Consider the following 20,607-nt stretch of genomic DNA (forward strand, 5'->3'; position numbering starts at 1 on the left):
GGAGCACACTACCATCCAGCAATCTGACATTGACACTAAGTCAGTACACAGAGACCCTGGCGCACTAACCATTTTTAGCAAATCTCTGTATACAGAAGATGTCTGTCTGACAGCTCTGATCCAGTGAAGAGTAACTTGATTTAACGTTCCTCTTAGTTTTTATGTACAAAAAAGGTCAAGCCGAAATTGGCAAAGTGTGACACACAGAAAGCTGGCAAGGAGGAAGTGATCAATACGACAACATTTAGGCTAGGTCTGTAATGATCCGCTCAGCTGGATGCACTGGCAGACATCTGTTTGACCATTCCTCTAGTCTGTGGGCTGCAGGACTCTGCAAGAGAGACCTGTCTTTCCATTACAAGTTTCTGGTCTGTTCTGCTGCTGAGGAATTTGCATACACTCGTTATGCAAATCCCCTACCTGCCTCCTTTGATGACTGGCAGTATAAAGAGCTATGTTTCAAAGAGTCCTTTGCTGGTCATAAGAGTTAGTCCTGTGGAACACTCCTGAGTGTCAGCCTTGCTCATTGTTTGAAGATTAGCTTAGAGTAATTCCTGGAACTGCACTAGGCAGTTTCCCTAGTGCAGTTAGGATTGCATATCTGTTTTGTTTGTCTGTTGCGATTGTCCTGTCCCAGCGGTGGTCGACAGGAAGTCGTTCTTATCTGTTGTTCTTAGAGTATAGCTGGAGCAGCGGTTGCTACTAGCTATCTCATCTGATCTGTCTTGCCAGGATCGCACTCGCCTTGCGCTAGTGCTGTGGATCCTTCTGGTCTGCTACTCTCTTGCTGTACTTGGATCGCACTCGCCTTGCGCTAGTGCTGTGGATCCTTCTGTTCTGTCTTCCTGGATCGCACTAGCCTCTTGCGCTAGTGCTGTGGATCCTATCTCTCACTTATTCCTGTTTTCGTGTATCTGTCTTGTCTGCTATGAACGCTTGCTGGAGGCTCGGTGAGGTAACTGTTAAGCAAGCGCTCGCGTCCTCTGTTTCATGTTTGTCTGTCGGTGGTTAGTTAGGAGTGCTTGTCTCTGTTGTGCTTATCACGCGGAGACCGCGCATAAACGCATGCACTGTTGCGAATGAGTGCGGTGTTTGCGTTTAGCTAGCGTTTGTTATTTTCCGTATCTTCTCATTGTATGATTTGCTGTGCCTTTGCTACTCTCGTGCTCTGCCTTGCTGTAGCCTTGTGTCGCCTCTGGCAATCACCTCTCTCGCGATTGCGTTCCTACTTCATATCTGCTGTTGTGTATGCACCGTCGCGGGTTGGCGACTAGTTTGGTGCACACACATACAATCTGTCCCTTTGCTCAATCTCATTCAGGGCTATCTTGCCCTGCGTTTCTTCCCTTCGTGCAATTCCTGTCTGGCGCGTGTGGTAGGGCAGAGGAGCTGTTCCTCTGCACTCCACAGCTCCACCTGCCGACAGGAATTTCCCTCTACAGGTGCATTGCACCTTTTGCTGGGTTCCCTCAAATTACACGCTTGTGGAGGATCTCTGCAGTGTCAGCGCACGTCTTGTGCGCTGATCACGGAGAGAATTCCACAATCGTTACAAGGTCTACACTTGTCCATTCAGGATCAAATCCGTTTCAAACGGGTCCGTTTTTTGTTAATTTTTTTCCTCTGTTTTCAGAGTAAAAAAGAGAGCCTGCCGTGTAATTACAGCCTACATTTCCAGTCCGTGGAAATGTCCCCAGCCCTGGCCGTGGGTGGTGGGGCTGCCATGCTGGAGGAGGTAGCAGGCAGGAAGGGAGGCAACGGGGACCGTAGAGGGGAGGGGGGTCTCCCCCTCCCTCACCTGGGTCCCCCCTTCCTCGCTCCCCCCTCCAGCTAGTTTCATTAATTAAAATCAATTTAAAACAATGTATAATGTATAAAAGGCAAGCGGCGAGCGGGGAACTTTCTTGTAATGCCGCCCAATGAAGTACAGAGGGCAGCATTACAGGAAGTGACGCAGCGAGTGGTGGAACGCAAGAAAGTAAGTTCCCTGCTTGCCTTTTATACATTGCTTTAAATTGATTTTAATTATTGAAACTAGCTGGAGAGGGAGCTGCAGCCCCTGTCCTGGCTACTACCCCCTCCAGCATAGCGGCCCCTTCCAACCCACAGTCAAGGCTGGGACACAGAAAACGGATCCGTTTCTGTGTCCAAAGATGCCTGTGTAGAGTGGGATCCGTTTTACCATTGCTTTTCACTACCCCTCAGTGTATCCGGGGTCCGTGAAAATGTTGCAAATCCAGACCTTCCGTTCAGGTTTGTTTTTTAGTGAAGACGGCTGCTATTTTTTACACTGGTATTCGTCGCTCCGGTTTTGACTGGGCTAAAAACCAAAGCCACGGATATGTTTTTAGAACAAGTGTGAACCTATTGTAATGCAGTCTTGCTGTTATTTGTATTTTTTGGGGGGACTTCTGGTCTGCTTCAACCTCCTAGCCAGCCCATGTAAATAAAACCTCTCTGTAACGATTGTGGAACTTTCTTCGTGATCAGCGCACAACGCATGCGCTGATACGGCGGAAATCCTCCACAAGCGTATGTTTGCAGGAACCCAGCAAAAGGTGCTACGCACCCGTAGAGGGGAATTCCTGTCGGCAGATGGCGCTGGGGAGTGCAGAGGAACCTATCCTCTGTACCTCCACAAATGCCAAACAGGAATTGTACGAAGCGCAGAACGCAATCGCAAGAGAAGCGATTGCGAATGAGAACGAGCAAAGGGACAGGTTGTATGTGTGTGCGCCAACCTAGTCGCCACCCCGCGACAGTGCACACACAACAGCAGATATGAAATAGGAACGCGATCGCGAGAGGTGCGATCGCCAGACATGACACAAGGCAGATCAGAACAGAGTACGAGGTTAGCAAAGGCACAGCAAATAATACAATGAGAACAACAAGGAAAATAACAAACGCTAACTGAACGCGAACACCGCACTCATTCGCAACAGTGCACGCGTTCGTGCGCGGTCTCCATGTGATAAGCACAATAGAGACAAGCACGCCTAACTAACCAAGACAAGACAAACATGTAACAGAGGACGTGAGCGCTTGCTTAACGGTTACCTCACCGAGCCTCCAGCAAGCGTTCGTAGCAGACAAGACAGACACACGAAAACAGGGACAAGTGAGAGATAGGATCCACAGCACTAGCGAAAATGGCTAGCGCGATCCAGGAAGACAGAACAGAAGGATCCACAGCGCTAGCGCTAGGCGAGTGCGATCCAGGCAGACAGAGTAGCAGAACAGAAGGATCCACAGCACTAGTGAAAGTGGCTAGCGCGATCCAGGTACAGAGTAGCAGAACAGAAGGATCCACAGCACTAGCGGAAAGTGGCTAGCGCGATCCAAGGAGACAGAACAGAAGGATCCACAGCGCTAGCGCAAGCTGCTAGTGCGATCCAAGTGAGACAGATCAGAAGAGATAGCTGGTAGCAACCGCTGCACCAGCTATACTCCAAGAACAGAGATCAGAACCATTTCCTGCCGACCACCGCTGGGACAGGACAATAGCAACAGAACAAACAAACAGATAAGCAATCCTAACTGCACTAAGGAAACCTGCCTAGTGCAGTTTTCCAGGAATTACTCTAAGCTGATCTTCAAACAGAGAGTAAGGCTGACACCCCTCCAGGAGTGTTACACAGGACTAAATCCTTATGACCAGCGAAGCATTGTGGGAAACACATAGTACTTATAGTACACACCTCCAATGAATGTGGCCAGGCAATTTGCATGACAACATATGCAAATTCCTCAGCAAGCACAAGCTGCAAAACTGACAGAAGCTCTTCTTTCCAGAGTCCTGCAGCATGCAAACCTAAACAATGGTCAAAAAGCTGTCTGCCTGCACAGGCAGCTGAGCAGATCATTACACTCTCTACTAGAGATGGTCAAGGAATAATTCTATAAGGAATTATGGAAACAAAATCTAAAGCCCTCTATGCAGTTATATTTCAATGCCAAGGGAAGGATTAGGAAAAATATGCAGATTTTATAATCACAAGTGTGGGTTACCAATTAGGCAACCACTTTTCAGACAAGAGGGGAACCAATACCCGTCCCTTCAAGGGTTTAAGACAGCCTTTCTCAACCTTTTTACCCCGGAGGAACCCTGCAAATACCTTTTGGATCTCAAGAAACCCCTGCAAACAATGTTTTGATCTCGAGGAACCCCTGTATTTATCTTGCAGGAGGCAAGGTCTTTAAAAGTAGGTGAGGCTGTCTATTTCACTACCCCCATTACACTGCCACTCATTATACGGTCTCATTATCCTAGTGCTTTTTATTAACTGCTTGCCGAACTGCTTGCCGACCGCGTTACGCTGCTGGGCGTGGCAGCCCCAGGACCGTCTAACGCCGATCGGCGTAAAGTAGTGGGGCAGCAGTTTGCAGGAGATCACGCACAGGCTGTGCGCGCATCTCCTGCTTGGTGGGCGGAGCTCCTCCAGAGGGGCCATAGCACGACTTTGTTGGAAGTCGTCTGGCTTAAAGGCATGCCCATGAGATGTGCTCGGAGTCCCTTTAAGATGTTATTCTCTGTAGACAGGAAAAGGAGAGAAGGAGGTAGACCCCTCCACCAACGGTGGACTCGAAGTATTGTATACAACAGGAACAGAGGAGCCAAAACGGTAAAATGTATATGTACACATATATATTAAAAAGATAAAAGCAAGCGAAGTAACACTTACCTCCCCATTGAAGAATCAGCAAGAAACTGTCATCAAAAAACATTTCATAAATTCTTCAGAAGGTTGCCAACGTGGAAGCCACTGTAATGCAAATTATATGCAGTGCTCTTCCTGCAGGTTCTGATTAGCCTAGTGCTTCATTGCTCACTATTTGCAATAAATGTGTTGTTAGCCATATGCAGCTACAGCTACTGCTGTATATCTACATCTAGTTTTCGGGTGTATAGTGACCAGCAAGATACCAGATACCCTTCTTACCTTGAGATAAGGTGGATACATCTCTTGGCATGCTGGCTCTTCCTTTACCCGCCCAGCTGTAGGCTCCGATGCTGACCCGGTGCAGAGTTTCTGGCTGCAGGTTGCCGAGGACAACTTTCTGATCAGAGAAAAAGCAATATTAATAGACTAGGCAAAATAGGTCAACTTTAATCGGTTGGATTCTTGAGTCCTACAAATAACATTTCACCACAGATCTAAGTCGGAATTAACCTCACCTTAAAGAGACTCTGTAACAAAATTTTCAGCCTTAGTTCTTCTATCCTATAAGTTCCCATGCCTGTTCTAATGTGCTCTGGCTTACTGCAGCCTTTTCTAGTTGCCCAGTGGCTGAGTTATCTCTGTTATATGATCTAATCTTCTTTCTTCTGTCGGCTCTATTGGGCTCAGGCAGTCAGGCTGGAATGTGCTGTGCTGCTTGTGATTGGATAGAAGCTATACACACCCTCTCCAGGCCCCTGCAAGCTCTGTATGAGTCAAACACTGTGCTTATCTGAGCCTATCACAAGCTGTTAGCAGCCATGTCTTTTGTTTGTTAACACTGCATAAAACTTGGGGGGCCCAGGAGAACATAATGAATAGAATGGTATGCTTTTTGTTGTAAGAATTTTTGAGTACAGATTCTCTTTAAGGCTTTGGCTTATCTTGACCCATCAGTTTCTGTAGTAGGAAGCCTTGTGCACACAAACAAGGACTGTGATAGTGACTGTGCGGAACCGAGGCTGTACAGACACAGCGTTAGCCTCCAGGCTAGCAAAATGTTCTGTTGCTATGCAAGGGAGAGCAGGGCTGATGAAGCTTTTGGGCTGTGCACCGTCCAAGGCGAGCTAGGTGAGTGGGGAGAACATGATCCTTGGCCAGTGCTTGGCTGAGCTGATCCACCAAGCTGATCTATGGTCGAGACAATGGCAGGCCGAGGACCACCTAACGCATGTACAAGGCTTAAAGGTAACCTAAAGCGCAATAAAGAATGCCGGTTTAACTTACCTGTGGCTTCTTCCAGCCCCCCTGTAGGCATTTGACACTGATCCATTCAGCAACTGTGTCCCTCTGAAAGCTGCATGCACGGCCTCAGGCATCCTTGTTCTCCCTTCGTAAAAAATGCAACTGTGTCTGCACCAAACTCTTAATCGAGGAGGCGCGTGACTAGGGCCACACATGCACAGTAGCCCGCAGCTGGCCCAGCTGTCCAGCTATCAGAGGAGCACAGCTGCTAAGTGGAGCAGAGCAGAGGACTGCGAGGGACCTGAAGGACTAAAGGGGGCTGGAAGGAACCCCAGGTAAGTTAAGCTGACCACCTTTATTTGACTTTAGATACCCTTAAAGTCAATTGGAGACCAACGACCATGGGGCTCTGCCCACTGATCACAAATCTGATCATGTAACAAAGAGACCAGAGACCATGGTACTCCACCCGATGATCACAAATCTGATAACGTATCAACAGGACTGCTGAAGCTGCAGGCTTTGTAACCCGCAGTGCAGGTACAAAGCCTTGTGCTTGATAAAAATGACCTCTACAGCAAATCACAGTTTCGACTGATAAACCACACATTTGATAGCATGGAAAAACAACACTAGCATATTCAATGGAAGTTATCAAAACTACTGAAAAGGTAGACAAAATTTCACTAGTAGGGCAGCAACTATGCTTTGTAGTTTTTTTTTACTTTCTAGGTGTTTTTTTGTTTAAATACAGTAACAAAAAAAGCTAAGACTCATCAGAAAAAAATGTGAAATTCAAGCCATGAAAGACTTGACTGCTTACATTTACAAAACTATGGTCTGAGGAGCAGTGATGCTTGTGGCCCCAGTAAGACATATGGAGCTTGTTTCACTAACCGGCACTAAGCCAGCTAGTGAGCCTTAATACCCAGTGGGTGCAAACCACGGAGTTAGGTAGTTTGCGCCCCACGCATCGTGCACAGCAGTGTGCACAGCGCGGTGCGCCGTAATAGTGCGTGGCTATAACGTCGCACCCGCTGCCCTGTAAAAGTCGCACCTGGTGCGCCAAAAACAGCGCATCAGGTGTCCCCGAAACGGCGCATCAGTGTGACGGTTTCGGTGCCCCGGGTGCGACGTTTACAGGGCAGCGAGTGTGACGTTATCATTGTACACAAAGCTACTTTTGGGCCACTAAGTGGCTTTTCACAACGGCGCAAACACTTAGCGCCGGTTAGTGAATCAAGTCCATGGAGGCATGGATACAGTAAGGTGTGACACTATGACATAAGAGGCAATCATACATGCTTGTGGCCCTGTAATTTATGAGGCATATTGAAGGGAAACAGTAAGGTGTGCCACTGTGGCCTGAGAAGTAGTTATGCTCGCTTGTGGTTTAGTAATAAATGGTACATACCATATAAGGGAAACAGTAAGGTGAGGCTTTGGAGTCAGTGTCGGAATAATTTTGGGGTACGTGGAATAGGTGGTGTCATAAACTGAGGAGTCACAGTTGGAGGCATATGATTTTTCTATTGACTCCACAGTCCTGCAGTAATGTGTGACACTGTGGCATGAGGAGCAGTGAAGCTTGATTGTGGTCCAGAAATATAGGACGCATCTTGTAGGGAAACAGTATGGTGTGACACTGTGGCATGAGGAGCAGTGAATCTTGCATGTGGTCCAGTAATATTTGTGGCATATTATAAGAGTACAGGAAGTAATACCACATTAACACAGCAACTACAGCATGTAACCTTGTACCTTTATATAGTGGCCATTATTTGGCATCCCTCAACCTGCTGTGGTCATGTTGCACATCTTCCCTCTCTACCCACGTCTCATGTCTCCACCCACACTTTTGCCTGCACAACCTGAGTGTTATTTAGCCTAGAAGCTTCCCATATTCCAGTGCCCGGTCAGCTGACCTATCTGTTTCAAAGCAGGTCATCTACAATCTTGGAAAAGAGGCAACATCAATACTGCAGCTTCTTTGCATTATCGATCAGAAGCTATTAATGCATTCTGTAGAGGAAGATCTAAAGGTGCTGTTATCCTTTAAAATCGATAAATGAATAGTTATGAGCTGGCGATTGACATGCCATCGAATAGACAGATAAACCTGCCATCTCGATTGACACAAAATCAATGAAAAATGTTTAATTTTGCATAAAGTGATTTTTTTTCTCTCTCTCTCTTTTTTTTTTTTTTTTAATAGCTAAGTGAGAATATGGAGGCTGCCATCTTTACTTAAAAAAACAGCAACACATTCTGCCGTTGTCACTCTGCAACCTGCATTCGGTCAGTGGTTTCCAAACCCCTGACCTACCTATCCAGGGTTCACACTGCAAGGGTTTTTTCTAAGCATTAGCGATTTGAAAAGCTTGTGCTAATGAAATGCTATGTGTGTGTTCTCACTGGAGCAATGTGATTTTATAAAAATCCCCCATAGCATTGCATTAGCGAAAAGCCTTAGGCCTGAGACATACTGTGAGGCCTCATTCACACCTGAAATCGAAAATGCAAGCGTTTTGTGCTTTTGTGCGCTTTTTTATCCCCTCCTGGTGCTCTACTGCGCGCTGTGTTTCTGGTAAAAGCGCTTTTCTAAGCGCTTTTCCAAAGCGGATTTTTAATTCACTCCCTGACGCAAGTCAGGAAGTGAACTCTTTTTTTTTTTTTAACAGGTAAGTTTTTATTAAAATGTTCAATTATTAAGTAACAACAACAGAACATTTAACCAGTTACAATGTATCATAAAACCCATTGCAGGACCAGTAGGGTCCGCATATGACATCTAATTATTAGGTCATTGCATCAGAGGTAACAAGACCAATAGAGGAAAAAGCAGATCTCCCACGAAGAAGGTTGCGGGAGAGGAAAAAGAAGAGAAGAAGAAGAAATTATCCCATTGCGAATTCACATATAGCTATCAATACTCAGATTGCATTTACGACAGTGTTAAAATAGAATATTGCAACGCTATTGCAGCCTTCATCCTTGTGACCTTTAATAAACCATTTATTTTACATATTTCCGTATTATAAAGTGATTTTTTCATAAGGGTAGAGCCACCTGTTACAGAAGGTGTTTAGGTGTAAGGATCATCGAGGACATGCACCCTCCCACCCACCAGGGTTCACCAGCACCTCCGCACCAATCCCCAGGCCACGATCTGGTCCCCATCAGGGCTAGACTCCGTGAGGTCTCTCTTTAGCAAAGGGTTTTTTATCAATTATAATTTGCAGTGTTTATAGTGACTTTTGCACCGTACCCCAACCCTTGACACCTTGCCATTACCTGTATTCCATTATAACATGTCTAAAGTTCAGTCAGCACCTCTTTACAGTATTTATCACACCAGTTAGACCAAATATTATCAAACTTATTGGGGCAGTTCCTGCTTTTGTATGTCATCTTGCATAATGGGAGCATTTTGTTGACCATGTTAATCCATTCAGTCTTGGTAGGTATAACCGACTGGTTCCAATGAACTAAAATTACTTTCCTAGCTACATGACATAGTGAATAGATCATTGCTATCTTATACTTATTATAGCTACCTTTAGCAAAAATGCCCAGCATCGCCATTTTTGGTTCTAGTATAAACGGGAGATCTAACACATTGCTAATAGTATTCCTTATCTGGTCCCAATATTTAGCTAGTGCTGGGCATGACCAGAACATGTGCATGAAACTTCCTTCTGCTGAGTGGCACCTAGTGCACAGAATGGAGTGTGAGGTATTTATTTTGTGTAGCCTTACCGGTGTGTAGTATATTCTATGCAAGTATTTCAGTTGAATTAGCCGATCCCTGGACGAGATCGACACTGACGCCCCCCTAGCCATCACCTCCTCCCATTCCTCTTCATCTATGTCCCCCAGATCCTGTTCCCATTGTCTGTGGATTTTATCTGTATTTTGACCTATCTGAATAATAAGTTCTGTATAAATAGCAGATAGTGGTTTATCAAGATGTTCTCTGATGAGTAGCAATTCAAGTGGATCAGAATCAATCAAAATTCTCTCTTCCCCAAATTGAGCTTTGGCTGCATGTGATAATTGATAATATCTAAAACGCATATGGTTAGGGAGATGATTTAGTAGGAAGTGAACTCTTTGACCCGGAAAAAGGATAAATACAACGTATTTATTCTTAAAAACGTGAACACAATCGCTGCACATAGCGATTTTGTGAGCGTTTGCTTTTTTTTCCTCTCCCTTCCATTGAGGCAAAATCTCCCCAGAAATAGTACAGGCACCGCTTTGCTGAACGCACAGCGCACGAACCGCGCTGATATGAACCTTCCCATAGAGATTCATTGCACCAGCGTTTTGTGGGCGATTTTAAAAATCACCTGAGCTTGAAATAAGGCAGAAAACGCCCCTGGTGTGAACGAGCCCTGAGCCCTTTCTGAGAGATTTTCTGACAATCAGTGCTGTCTGAGCGTTTAAAAAAAAACAAAAAACGCTCCAATTGACTTGCATTAAAATCAAGGTCAAATCGCCACGATTGCAATTTTTTTAAACATCGCGATCACAGTGATTTTAATTTTGAAACCTAAAAATGTGAATTCTGCCTAAATAATCCAAACTATTCCCCATATCAAAACTAGCTGCCAAATCAAAGAATCCACCCTAGCAAACAAACAATTCTTTATGGAAGCAATCAATTATGTGACCATTCATGATCGATTGGGCCCACCAATACAATCAGAATAATTTAAATGAAAATATGATGTCCACTAAAAATTGTACCATTACAGTTTTCTCCCCAGAATTCTTTTTCCAGACGGGTGGCATGAAAAAGTAGCTGGGTGGGGCACAAGGGTGGAATGCAGGGCTGGTGCAACTCTGCTTACAGCATAGGAGGAGATGAGCCGATGACAGCTGGGTGCTCACCACATTAGCCCAGGTGGAGCACTCAGCTAAAAGAGCCTGGGGAGAACACTCCATTAATGGCACCTCAAAGTAAAGATAAAGGGAAAATAATACCTCAAATGGCCATGGATAATTCAGAAGCGTCCCCTGTCCCTTTTACCTCCACCATTCCAGCGCTGGGACCCTTGGAACCTATTCAACAAGCCTTGAGTGCGTGTGGCCGCGCTCCTATCCGTAAACTAGCACAGGCGCAGAACATCTTGCACCAGCGCAGTAGCCCGGAGCCCATCAGGCTCAGGTTTTCCCCCACTAGATATATAGGCACAGTAATTTCTTTCATAGGTTTATTTTTACTTAGGTTTGCTGTAACTAAATTAAAAGACGTGAAAACTTAACTTAAAGAGTAATTTTCAGGCTGCAAAAGCTAATTTAAACCTCTATTCTCCTGTGTTAAACAGTTTAGAAGGAAGCCAAAAAGGCAATACTGAAGTTAAAAATCTCTCTTACTTTGATGTTTGCTGAACAGCAAGGCTCTATATTCCCAAGCTCCTAAGGAGGTCGGCAGGACGCATAACAGATACTGCAAAGCATTCTGGGGCTGCTTCTTCTCCCCATTGCACTCCCTTGGTCCTCCCCTTCATTTCCCTATCCCGCCCTAAGGCTGCTTTCCCAGTGAGAAGTTACAGGCTCATGTTACAGCAGCTTGTAACTTGCAGCCAAGCTCACAACACTGAAAAATCAATGTGCTGTTCACAGGGCACATGTTCCATTAGAGTATACTGCAGGAGTCTGCTGTTGTTCCTAGCCACATGGCTAATTAATATTCACTGCACAGTAGTGTTGTCCGGATCATAAACCATTAGGATCTTTGATCCTGATCTTTTTTGTGAGTCCAATCATCAGGAAGCAGGGTAAGGGAGGATATTACATCACAACTGGCTTCATACAAGACAGTCAAACATGGAACCTGCCATGAGCTGTCAGGAGCATCATTCTCTGCAAATACTATATACAAATTCTGTGAAATCCAAACGTGAACAGTGAAATGCATATGTAATGTAAGTACAGCCAATATTTAGCTACTGATATATGTGTTTTTTTTCACTGAGACCCTATACCTAACAGCTCCTCTTTAACCACTTGCCGACCGCCTACTTCATATTGGCGGCGGCAAAGTGGCAGCCCCAGGACCACGTAACGCAGAATGGCGTCGGGTCCTGGGGGAGGGGATTGCGGGCGATCGCGCGCGCGGACTGCGCGCGCATCGCCGGCATTAGGCTCCGCCCACATGTGACGTCAACCCGCCGGCCAATCAGCAGCGCCGGCGGGTTGCAACTTTTTGAAATGGCCAATTGAAAGTGTATAATACGCTTTGTTAGGTAAACAAAGCGTATTATACACGCTGCCTCCTCCCTGGTGGTCACAGCGCTCGATCGACCACCAGAGAGGAAGGCAGCACTGTGAGTCCAAATGCCAGCACACTGATCCTGCCCCCCCTGCACACTAATCGCCCACAGCACCCATCAGACCCCCCCCTGCCCACCCCCTGACAGCACTGTTTGCACCCAATCACCCCCCTAATCACCTATCAATCACCCCCTGTCACTAACTGTCAACGCTATCTTTTAGATCAGGTCCTAAACTTCCCCCTGGGGGCGCCTGATCACCCCCCCACACCCTCAGATCCTCCCCAGACCCCCCCCCCAGACCTCCCCCCCCCCCTGTACTGTATACAGCTATTCTCTGTAATCACCTGTCAATCACCTGTCAATCACCCATCGATCACCCCCTGTCATCACCTGTCACTGCCACCCATCAGATTAGACCCTAACCTGCCCTTTGCGGGCATCTGATCACCCACCCACACGCTCAGATCGCCCACAGGCCCACCCTCATAACACCTACCAAGTGCATTGTTTACATCTTTTCTCTCCTCTAAACACCTACTGATCACCCATCAATCACCCATCAATCACCCCCTGTCACTACCTGTCACTGCTACCCATCAGATCAGTCCCTAATCTGCCCCTTTTGGGCACCCAATCACCCGCCCACCCCCTCAGATTGCCCTGAGACCCCCTCTGATCAACTTGCCAGTGCATTGCTTGCATATATTCTACCCTGTAATTACCTTCTGATCACCTATCAATCACCCCGTCACCCCCTGTCACTGCTACCCATCAGATTAGACCCTAATCTGCCCCTTGCGGGCACCCAATCACCCACCCGAACCCTCAGATCGCCCACAGACCCCCCGCCAGTGCATTGCTTGCTTATTTTCTCCTCTGTAATTACCTATCAATCACCCCGTCACCACCTGTCACTGCAGGCTCCTGATCACCCTCCCCCCTGCCCTTATATCTCCCTCTGATCACTCCACCCTGCCCTAGATCACCCCCCTGCCATTGTGTATATCTAATCTCCTGTCTGTAATGCTTGATTGTGCTTTGATTGGCTCCAATTGTCTCAATTGCCCTGTGACTGACTTAGATTGTCCCGTGATTGGTTTTTGATTGTCCTGTGATTGGCTTCGATTGTGCTGTGATTGGCTTCGATTGTCCCGTGATTGGCTTCGATTGTCCCGTGATTGGCTTCGATTGTCCCGTGATTGGCTTCGATTGTGCTGTGATTGGCTTCGATTGTCCCGTGATTGGCTTTGATTGTCCCGTGATTGGCTTCGATTGTCCCGTGATTGGCTTCGATTGTCCCGTGATTGGTTTTCGATTGTATTGTGATTGGCTTCGATTGCCCCGCGATTGGCTTTGATTGCGCTGACTGGCTGTGATTGCCCTCTAATCACTCTTATTGGCTCTAATTGTGTTGTAATTGCCTTGATTGCCCTCTGATTGTCTGTGATTGTTTCTGATTGCCCCCATTGCTGTCTGATTGCCCCCTGATTCCCCCCCCCCCCCCTGGTCACTATCCTAGTGATCTAAAAATAGTGTTTTTAGTATCACTAGTGTTAACAGTTAGGCCAGTTAGCTAGGCCCCTGTGTTAGTGTCAGTTAGCGCTCAGCCCACCGCACCACAGTCACTAATTAGTCGCTGATTAGCGTCATCACTGTCGCTAATCAGCATTGGTACTATATAGTATCTGTAAGTGATCATTACTCATCGCACACAGATCTATATTGGGGTCATTAGGATCCACTAAAAACGCAGTGTTTGCCGATCAGGCCTGATCGTTCGCCTGCACTTGCGTTCAGCCTGCCCCACCGCAGTGACAGAATTTTTTTTCTGATCACTGCAAAAAACACTGTACAGTAGCTGTGGCACTGTAAAGATCAGTTTTGATTTTTTTTTTCCAAAACTCAGTGACCACAGCTTTCTGCTCCGCAAGTACTCCCTTTTGCTAGGTAGGTGCTCTTTTTCCTGGGTAGTCTCAGAGGAATACCCCCTAAATTTAGCAGCCCACCATGGCAAGAAAGGGGTATTCCGATGATGAGGTTCTCAGGTACATGGCCCAGTCGGATGAGGACGATTGGGACATCTCATCCGACGAATCTTCTGGGTCAGAGTACGAACCTGTGGACAGCAGTGGCTCGCTGACCGATAGCGATAACGAGGTTGAGGTCCCGGCTAGAGCCAGGCGTACCACACCCCATGTCACTGGACCGCAGGTGGCGCAGGATCTGCCTCAAGGGCAGCAGAGTGGTGCTAGCGCTGGTCTGAGGTTTCATGGTGAGGCATACACCAGCAGCGCAGCATCTCCTGGACCTGGCACCAGTACTTCCGTAGACCCTGGTGAAGTGGTGAGCACCAGAAGGGAAGTTGAAACTGGTTCGGTGGCACGTGCATTAAGACCCGAGTCGCAGCCACCAAGAAAACGGGCCCGTACAACCCATAGTCTTCCAGAGGTGCTGGCAAATCCCAATTGGCAATCCCCTGGTTCCGCCGCACCCGTACTGCCCCCTTTCACCGCCCAGTCTGGAGTCCAGGTGGAGACAGATAATCTAGTAACGGCCCTAGACTTTTTTCATCTGTTCTTCACCGAGGATCTCTACGACTTAATTGTGGCTGAGACCAACCGTTATGCCACACAATACATCACCGACAACCCGAATAAGTACTATTCCCAGGCTTACCGGTGGAAACCACTCCAAGTTTCCGAACTTAAAACTTTTTTGGGCCTTCTCCTTAACATGGGTCTAGTCAAATTGAATGTATTGCGGTCTTATTGGTCTACGCGCCCAATATATCACCTGCCCATGTTCTCTGCTATCATGTCCAGGACACGGTTTGAGATGATCCTGCGCTTCCTGCACTTCAATGACAACACAACCTGTCATCGGAGTGACCACCCTGCTTATGACCGGCTCCACAAAATTCGGCCCCTCATAGACCACATGTCATCAAAATTTGCAGATGCTTATACCCCTGAACAGCACATTTGTGTAGACGAGTCCCTCATACATTTTACCGGGCGCCTTGGCATCAAACAGTACATCCCAAGCAAGCGCGCCCGGTATGGGGTGAAACTGTATAAGCTCTGTGAAAGGGCCACAGGCTATACTTATGGTTTTAGGGTCTATGAGGGAAAAGACTCAAAATTGGAGCCGGTCGGATGCCCTGACTACCTGGGGAGCAGTGGCAAGATTGTGTGGGACTTGGTGTCACCTTTGTTCCAGGAGGGGTACCATCTTTATGTGGACAACTTCTACACAAGTGTGGCCCTCTATCAGCATTTAAAGATAGAAGGGATCCGCTGCTGTGGCACCGTGCGGCCTAGTCGCCGGGGCTTCCCCCAACGGCTCGTTAGTACCCGGCTTGCACGGGGGGAGAGGGCTGCCTTGTGTACAGATGACCTGCTCGCGGTGAAATGGAAGGACAAGAGGGACGTTTACCTTCTGTCCATCATTCACACAGACACGACAGTCCAAATTCAACGGGCAACTGAGGTCACTGAAAAACCTCTCGCCGTCCACGACTATAATGCTTACATGGGAGGGGTGGACTTCAATGACCAGATGTTAGGGCCCTATTTAGTTTCCCGCAAAACCAGACGCTGGTATAAAAAAGTGTCTGTTTATCTAATTCAATTGGGTATTTACAACAGCTTTGTTCTCTACAGTAAGGCTGGGAGAACTGGAGCGTTCCTTAAATTCCAGGAAGACATCGTTATGGAACTCCTGTATCCAGGAGGTGCCGTGGCCCAACCCCAAAATGCAGTTAGCCGGCTGCATGAAAGGCACTACGCCTTTCCCATTCCGTGTGGCCCAAATCAACGCACCCCAAGAAAACGTTGTCGTGTCTGCAGCAGGGCTGGAACAAGGCGTGACACCTCTGTTTACTGTCCCATGTGTCCTGACCAGCCTGGTCTATGCCTAGGGGAGTGTTTCCAGAGGTATCATGAGCAGATACACTTTTAGAGAGTAGGGAACTCCAAACATAGCAGTAGGCACACAAGGGTCTCTGTGCTATTTCACACTGGCGTGATGCGTTAGGGAAAATTGCCTAGCGAAAGTCACACTTTGCGGTCCCCCCCCTACGCCGGAAGTGCTTGACTTAACGCTAGTGCATGCCTACTGCCTACGTTACTGGGTGGCTTCTGTGGCAATTTGGGTCGGCCCGGAAGTCATGTTAGTCTACGGCGACGCAGTTACTTACTAGGCCGAATGCGATTACTGTCGAATGCTACTCTAGCGGTATTCTCTGAAGGTCTGTTTGGGGCGATGCGGTGCGCGCGACCCACCGGATACGCCAATATGCAGTGTGAACCCAGACATCAGGTTTCCAGAGACCCTAATACACAGTGCTGCCAGAAACCTCTCCTTTCACTTGGGACAAAGTGCATAATGTACTTCGCCACATCTCTGTGCGATTTGCACTTTGCATATTGTCCCATGGGGGACGAGAGGTTTGTCCTCAGAAAGGTAAGAAAAAAAAAAACAAATAAAAAAACAGGTCAGCAAAAAAGTTAATGTTTGGTTCCCAATGTTAATGTTTGGGTTAAAAATGTTCATTAAAGTTTATAAAAGTTGATGTTAATGAAGTTATTGCTTTGCTGCTTGCTTGTTTTTTTTGTGTGTGTTTTTCTCTCTTTTTTCCATCCTTTACCCTTCCAGGTGGACCGACCGACCGACCAACCAGCTGCAGCACTGATGGTGCATCCTGACAGAAGCATTGTGTGTCTGTCAGATTACACACAAGTCGGTGCATGCAGCGCTGCAGGACGAGATTTCTCCTCTGCAGTAAAAAAGATACGTTTGCCGAGGCATATGAGCTGAGGGGTGGTGTTGGAGCTCCTATGCTTTGGCAAGCACTTTGTATCAAAAAAGAACTCTGGCAATGATTTGTTCATCCACATCGATCGGTGTGAATGGATAAATCGGCTTTGCCAGGGCATACAAGCTGAGTGGGTGGACGTTTTTGGGTGGCAGCTCCTATGTCCTGGCAGACGCCTTCCCCTCTTTTTTTTCACATTTTTTTGGCAGATATTTTTTCATCCACATTGATTGATTGATTGACTGTCATTTTTCCTTTCAGCCCAGAGTGCAGTACCCGTATGCCCAAAATAAGGAGTATAGCAGAAACTTCTAATACTGGCCATACATGTAATGATTGCAGAGACCCTAAAATGCCAGGACAGACCCCACGAATGATGCCATTTTGGAAAGAGGACACCCCAAAGTATTACGTGAGGTGCATGGTGAGTTCATAGAATATTTTATTTTTTTGTCACAAGTTAGCAGAAATTGTTGTATGTTTTTTTTCACAAAATGTCATTTTCCGCTCACTTATGACAAAAAATTTTTTTTTCTATGAGCTCACCATGCCCCTCATGGAATACCTTGGGGTGTCTTCTTTCCAAAATGGGGTCATTTGTGGGCTTTGTTCACGGTCCTGGCATGTGGGGGGGTTGCTAAATTGTGAGCACCCCTGTAAAGCCTAAAGGTGCTCATTGGACTTTGGGCCCCTTTGCGCAACTAGGCTGCTAAAAAAGTGTCACACATGAGGTATCGCTGTACTCAGGAGAAGTAGTATAATGTGTTTTGGGGTGTATTTTTACACATACCCATGCTGGGTGGGAGAAATATCTCTGTAAATCACAATTTTTTAATTTTTTTACACACAATTGTCCATTTACAGAGATATTTCTCCCACCCAGCATGGGTATGTGTAAAAATACACCGCAAAACAAATTATACTACTTCTCCTGAGTACGGGAATACCTCATGTGTGGCACTTTTTTGCACCCCAACTGCGCTAAGGGGCCCAAAGTCCAATGAGTACCTTTAAGATTTCACAGGTCATTTTGCGACATTTGGTTTCAAGACTACTCCTCACGGTTTAGGGCCCCTAAAATCCCAGGGCAGTATAGGAACCCCACAAGTGACCCCATTTTAGAAAGGAGACACCCCAAGGTATTTACTTAGGAGTATGGTGAGTTCATAGAAGATTTTATTTTTTTGTCACAAGTTAGCGGAAATTGATTTTAATTGTTTTTTTTCACAAAGTGTCATTTTCCGCTAACTTGTGACAAAAAATAAAATCTTCTATGAACTCACCATACTCCTAACTGAATACCTTGGGGTGTCTTCTTTCTAAAATGGGGTCACTTGTGGGGTTCCTATACTGCCCTGGCATTTTAGGGGCCCTAAACCGTGAGGTGTAGTCTTGAAACCAAATTTCGCAAAATGACCTGTGAAATCCTAAAGGTACTCATTGGACTTTGGGCCCCTTAGCGCAGTTGGGGTGCAAAAAAGTGCCACACATGTGGTATCGCCGTACTTAGGAGAAGTAGTATAATGTGTTTTGGGGTGTATTTTTACACATACCCGTGCTGGGTGGGAGAAATATCTCTGTAAATCACAATTTTTTAATTTTTTTACACACAATTGTCCATTTACAGAGATATTTCTCCCACCCAGCATGGGTATGTGTAGAAATACACCGCAAAACAAATTATACTACTTCTCCTGAGTACGGGGATACCTCATGTGTGGCACTTTTTTGCACCTTAACTGCGCTAAGGGGCCCAAAGTCCAATGAGTACCTTTAAGATTTCACAGGTCATTTTGCGACATTTGGTTTCAAGACTACTCCTCACGGTTTAGGGCCCCTAAAATCCCAGGGCAGTATAGGAACCCCACAAGTGACCCCATTTTAGAAAGGAGACACCCCAAGGTATTTAGTTAGGAGTATGGTGAGTTCATAGAAGATTTTATTTTTTTGTCACAAGTTAGCGGAAATTGATTTTAATTGTTTTTTTTCACAAAGTGTCATTTTCCGCTAACTTGTAAAATGACCTGTGAAATCCTAAAGGTACTCATTGGACTTTGGGCCCCTTAGCGCAGTTGGGGTGCAAAAAAGTGCCACACATGTGGTATCGCCGTACTCAGGAGAAGTAGTATGATGTGTTTCGGGGTGTATTTTTACACATACCCATGCTGAGTGGGAGAAATATCTCTGTAAATGGACAATTGTGTGTAAAAAAATCAAAAAATTGTGATTTACAGAGATATTTCTCCCACCCAGCATGGGTATGTGTAAAAATACACCCCAAAACACATTATACTACTTCTCCTGAGTACGGCGATACCACATGTGTGGCACTTTTTTGCAGCCTAACTGCGCTAAGGGGCCCTAAGTGCAATGAGCACCTTTAGGCTTTACAGGGGTGCTTACAATTTAGCACCCCCCAAAATGCCAGGACAGTAAACACACCCCATAAATGACCCCATTTTGGAAAGTAGACACTTCAAGGTATTCAGAGAGGAGCATAGTGAGTCCGTGGCAGATTTCATTTTTTTTTGTCGCAAGTTAGAAGAAATGGAATTTTTTTTTTCCCTTTTTTTTTGTCACAAAATGTCATTTTCCGCTAACTTGTGACAAAAAATAAAATCTTCTATGAACTCACCATGCCTCTCAGTGAATACTTTGGGATGTCTTCTTCCCAAAATGGGGTCATTTGGGGGATATTTATACTATCCTGGAATTTTAGCCCCTCATGAAACATGACAGGGGGTCAGAAAAGTCGGAGATGCTTCAAAATGGCAAAATTCACTTTTTGCACCATAGTTTGTAAACGCTATAACTTTTACCCAAACCAATAAATATACACTGAATGGGTTTTTTTTAATCAAAAACATGTTTGTCCATATTTTTCGCGCTGCATGTATACAGAAATTTTACTTTATTTGAAAAATGTCAGCACAGAAAGTTAAAAAAATCATTTTTTTGCCAAAATTCATGTCTTTTTTGATGAATATAATAAAAAGTAAAAATCACAGGAGCAATCAAATAGCATCAAAAGAAAGCTATATTAGAGAGAAGAAAAGGAGGTAAAATTCATTTAGGTGGTAGGTTGTATGACCGAGCAATAAACCGTGAAAGCTGCAGTGGTCTGAATGGAAAAAAAGGCTCTGGTCCTTAAGGGGTTTTATGACTGCAGTCCTTAAGTGGTTAAAGGACTTACGAGCCCAAACCAGTAAAAAATGTCTTTACCTGTATGAAGTTGTAAGGCACGGAGGACGCCATCCGTGCCCTCCGTGCAGCTCCGCCGGGTCCCCGCTGCCTTTGCTCCCCCCAGCCGGACCCCGACCCCACAGCTCAGGACTGCGCAGCTCTAGGGCCTCCCTCCCCGATCCACGCTACGTAGCGTAGATCGGGGACGGAGGCCCTAGAGCTGCGCAGCCGCACTCGCGCCGGTGCGGACTGCGCAGCCGCGGCCTCCTCCAGCGGTCAGGGTCCGGCCGGGGGGAGCAAAGGCAGCGGGGACCCGGCGGAGCTGCACGGAGGGCGCGGATGGCGTCCTCCGTGCCTTACAACTTCATACAGGTAAAGACATTTTTTTACTGGTTTGGGCTCGTAAGTCCTTTAAAGT

At 46.3% G+C, this 20,607-nt stretch overlaps 1 protein-coding gene across 2 annotated transcripts in view; it reads right to left on the bottom strand.

Annotated features, from left to right (window-relative positions):
- The window catches only part of LOC137528865 (pikachurin-like), a 328,823-nt gene that overhangs the window by 154,829 nt on the left and 153,387 nt on the right, over positions 1–20,607 (bottom strand). For both annotated transcript variants that reach the window (XM_068250585.1, XM_068250579.1), the window contains exon 5: positions 4,944–5,061. In XM_068250585.1, coding sequence (XP_068106686.1) covers positions 4,944–5,061 — 118 coding nt within the window. The remainder of the gene's footprint in view (positions 1–4,943; positions 5,062–20,607) is intronic.

Source organism: Hyperolius riggenbachi, chromosome 1 (assembly GCF_040937935.1).
Source record: "Hyperolius riggenbachi isolate aHypRig1 chromosome 1, aHypRig1.pri, whole genome shotgun sequence".
Taxonomy (NCBI): Eukaryota; Metazoa; Chordata; class Amphibia; order Anura; family Hyperoliidae; genus Hyperolius; species Hyperolius riggenbachi.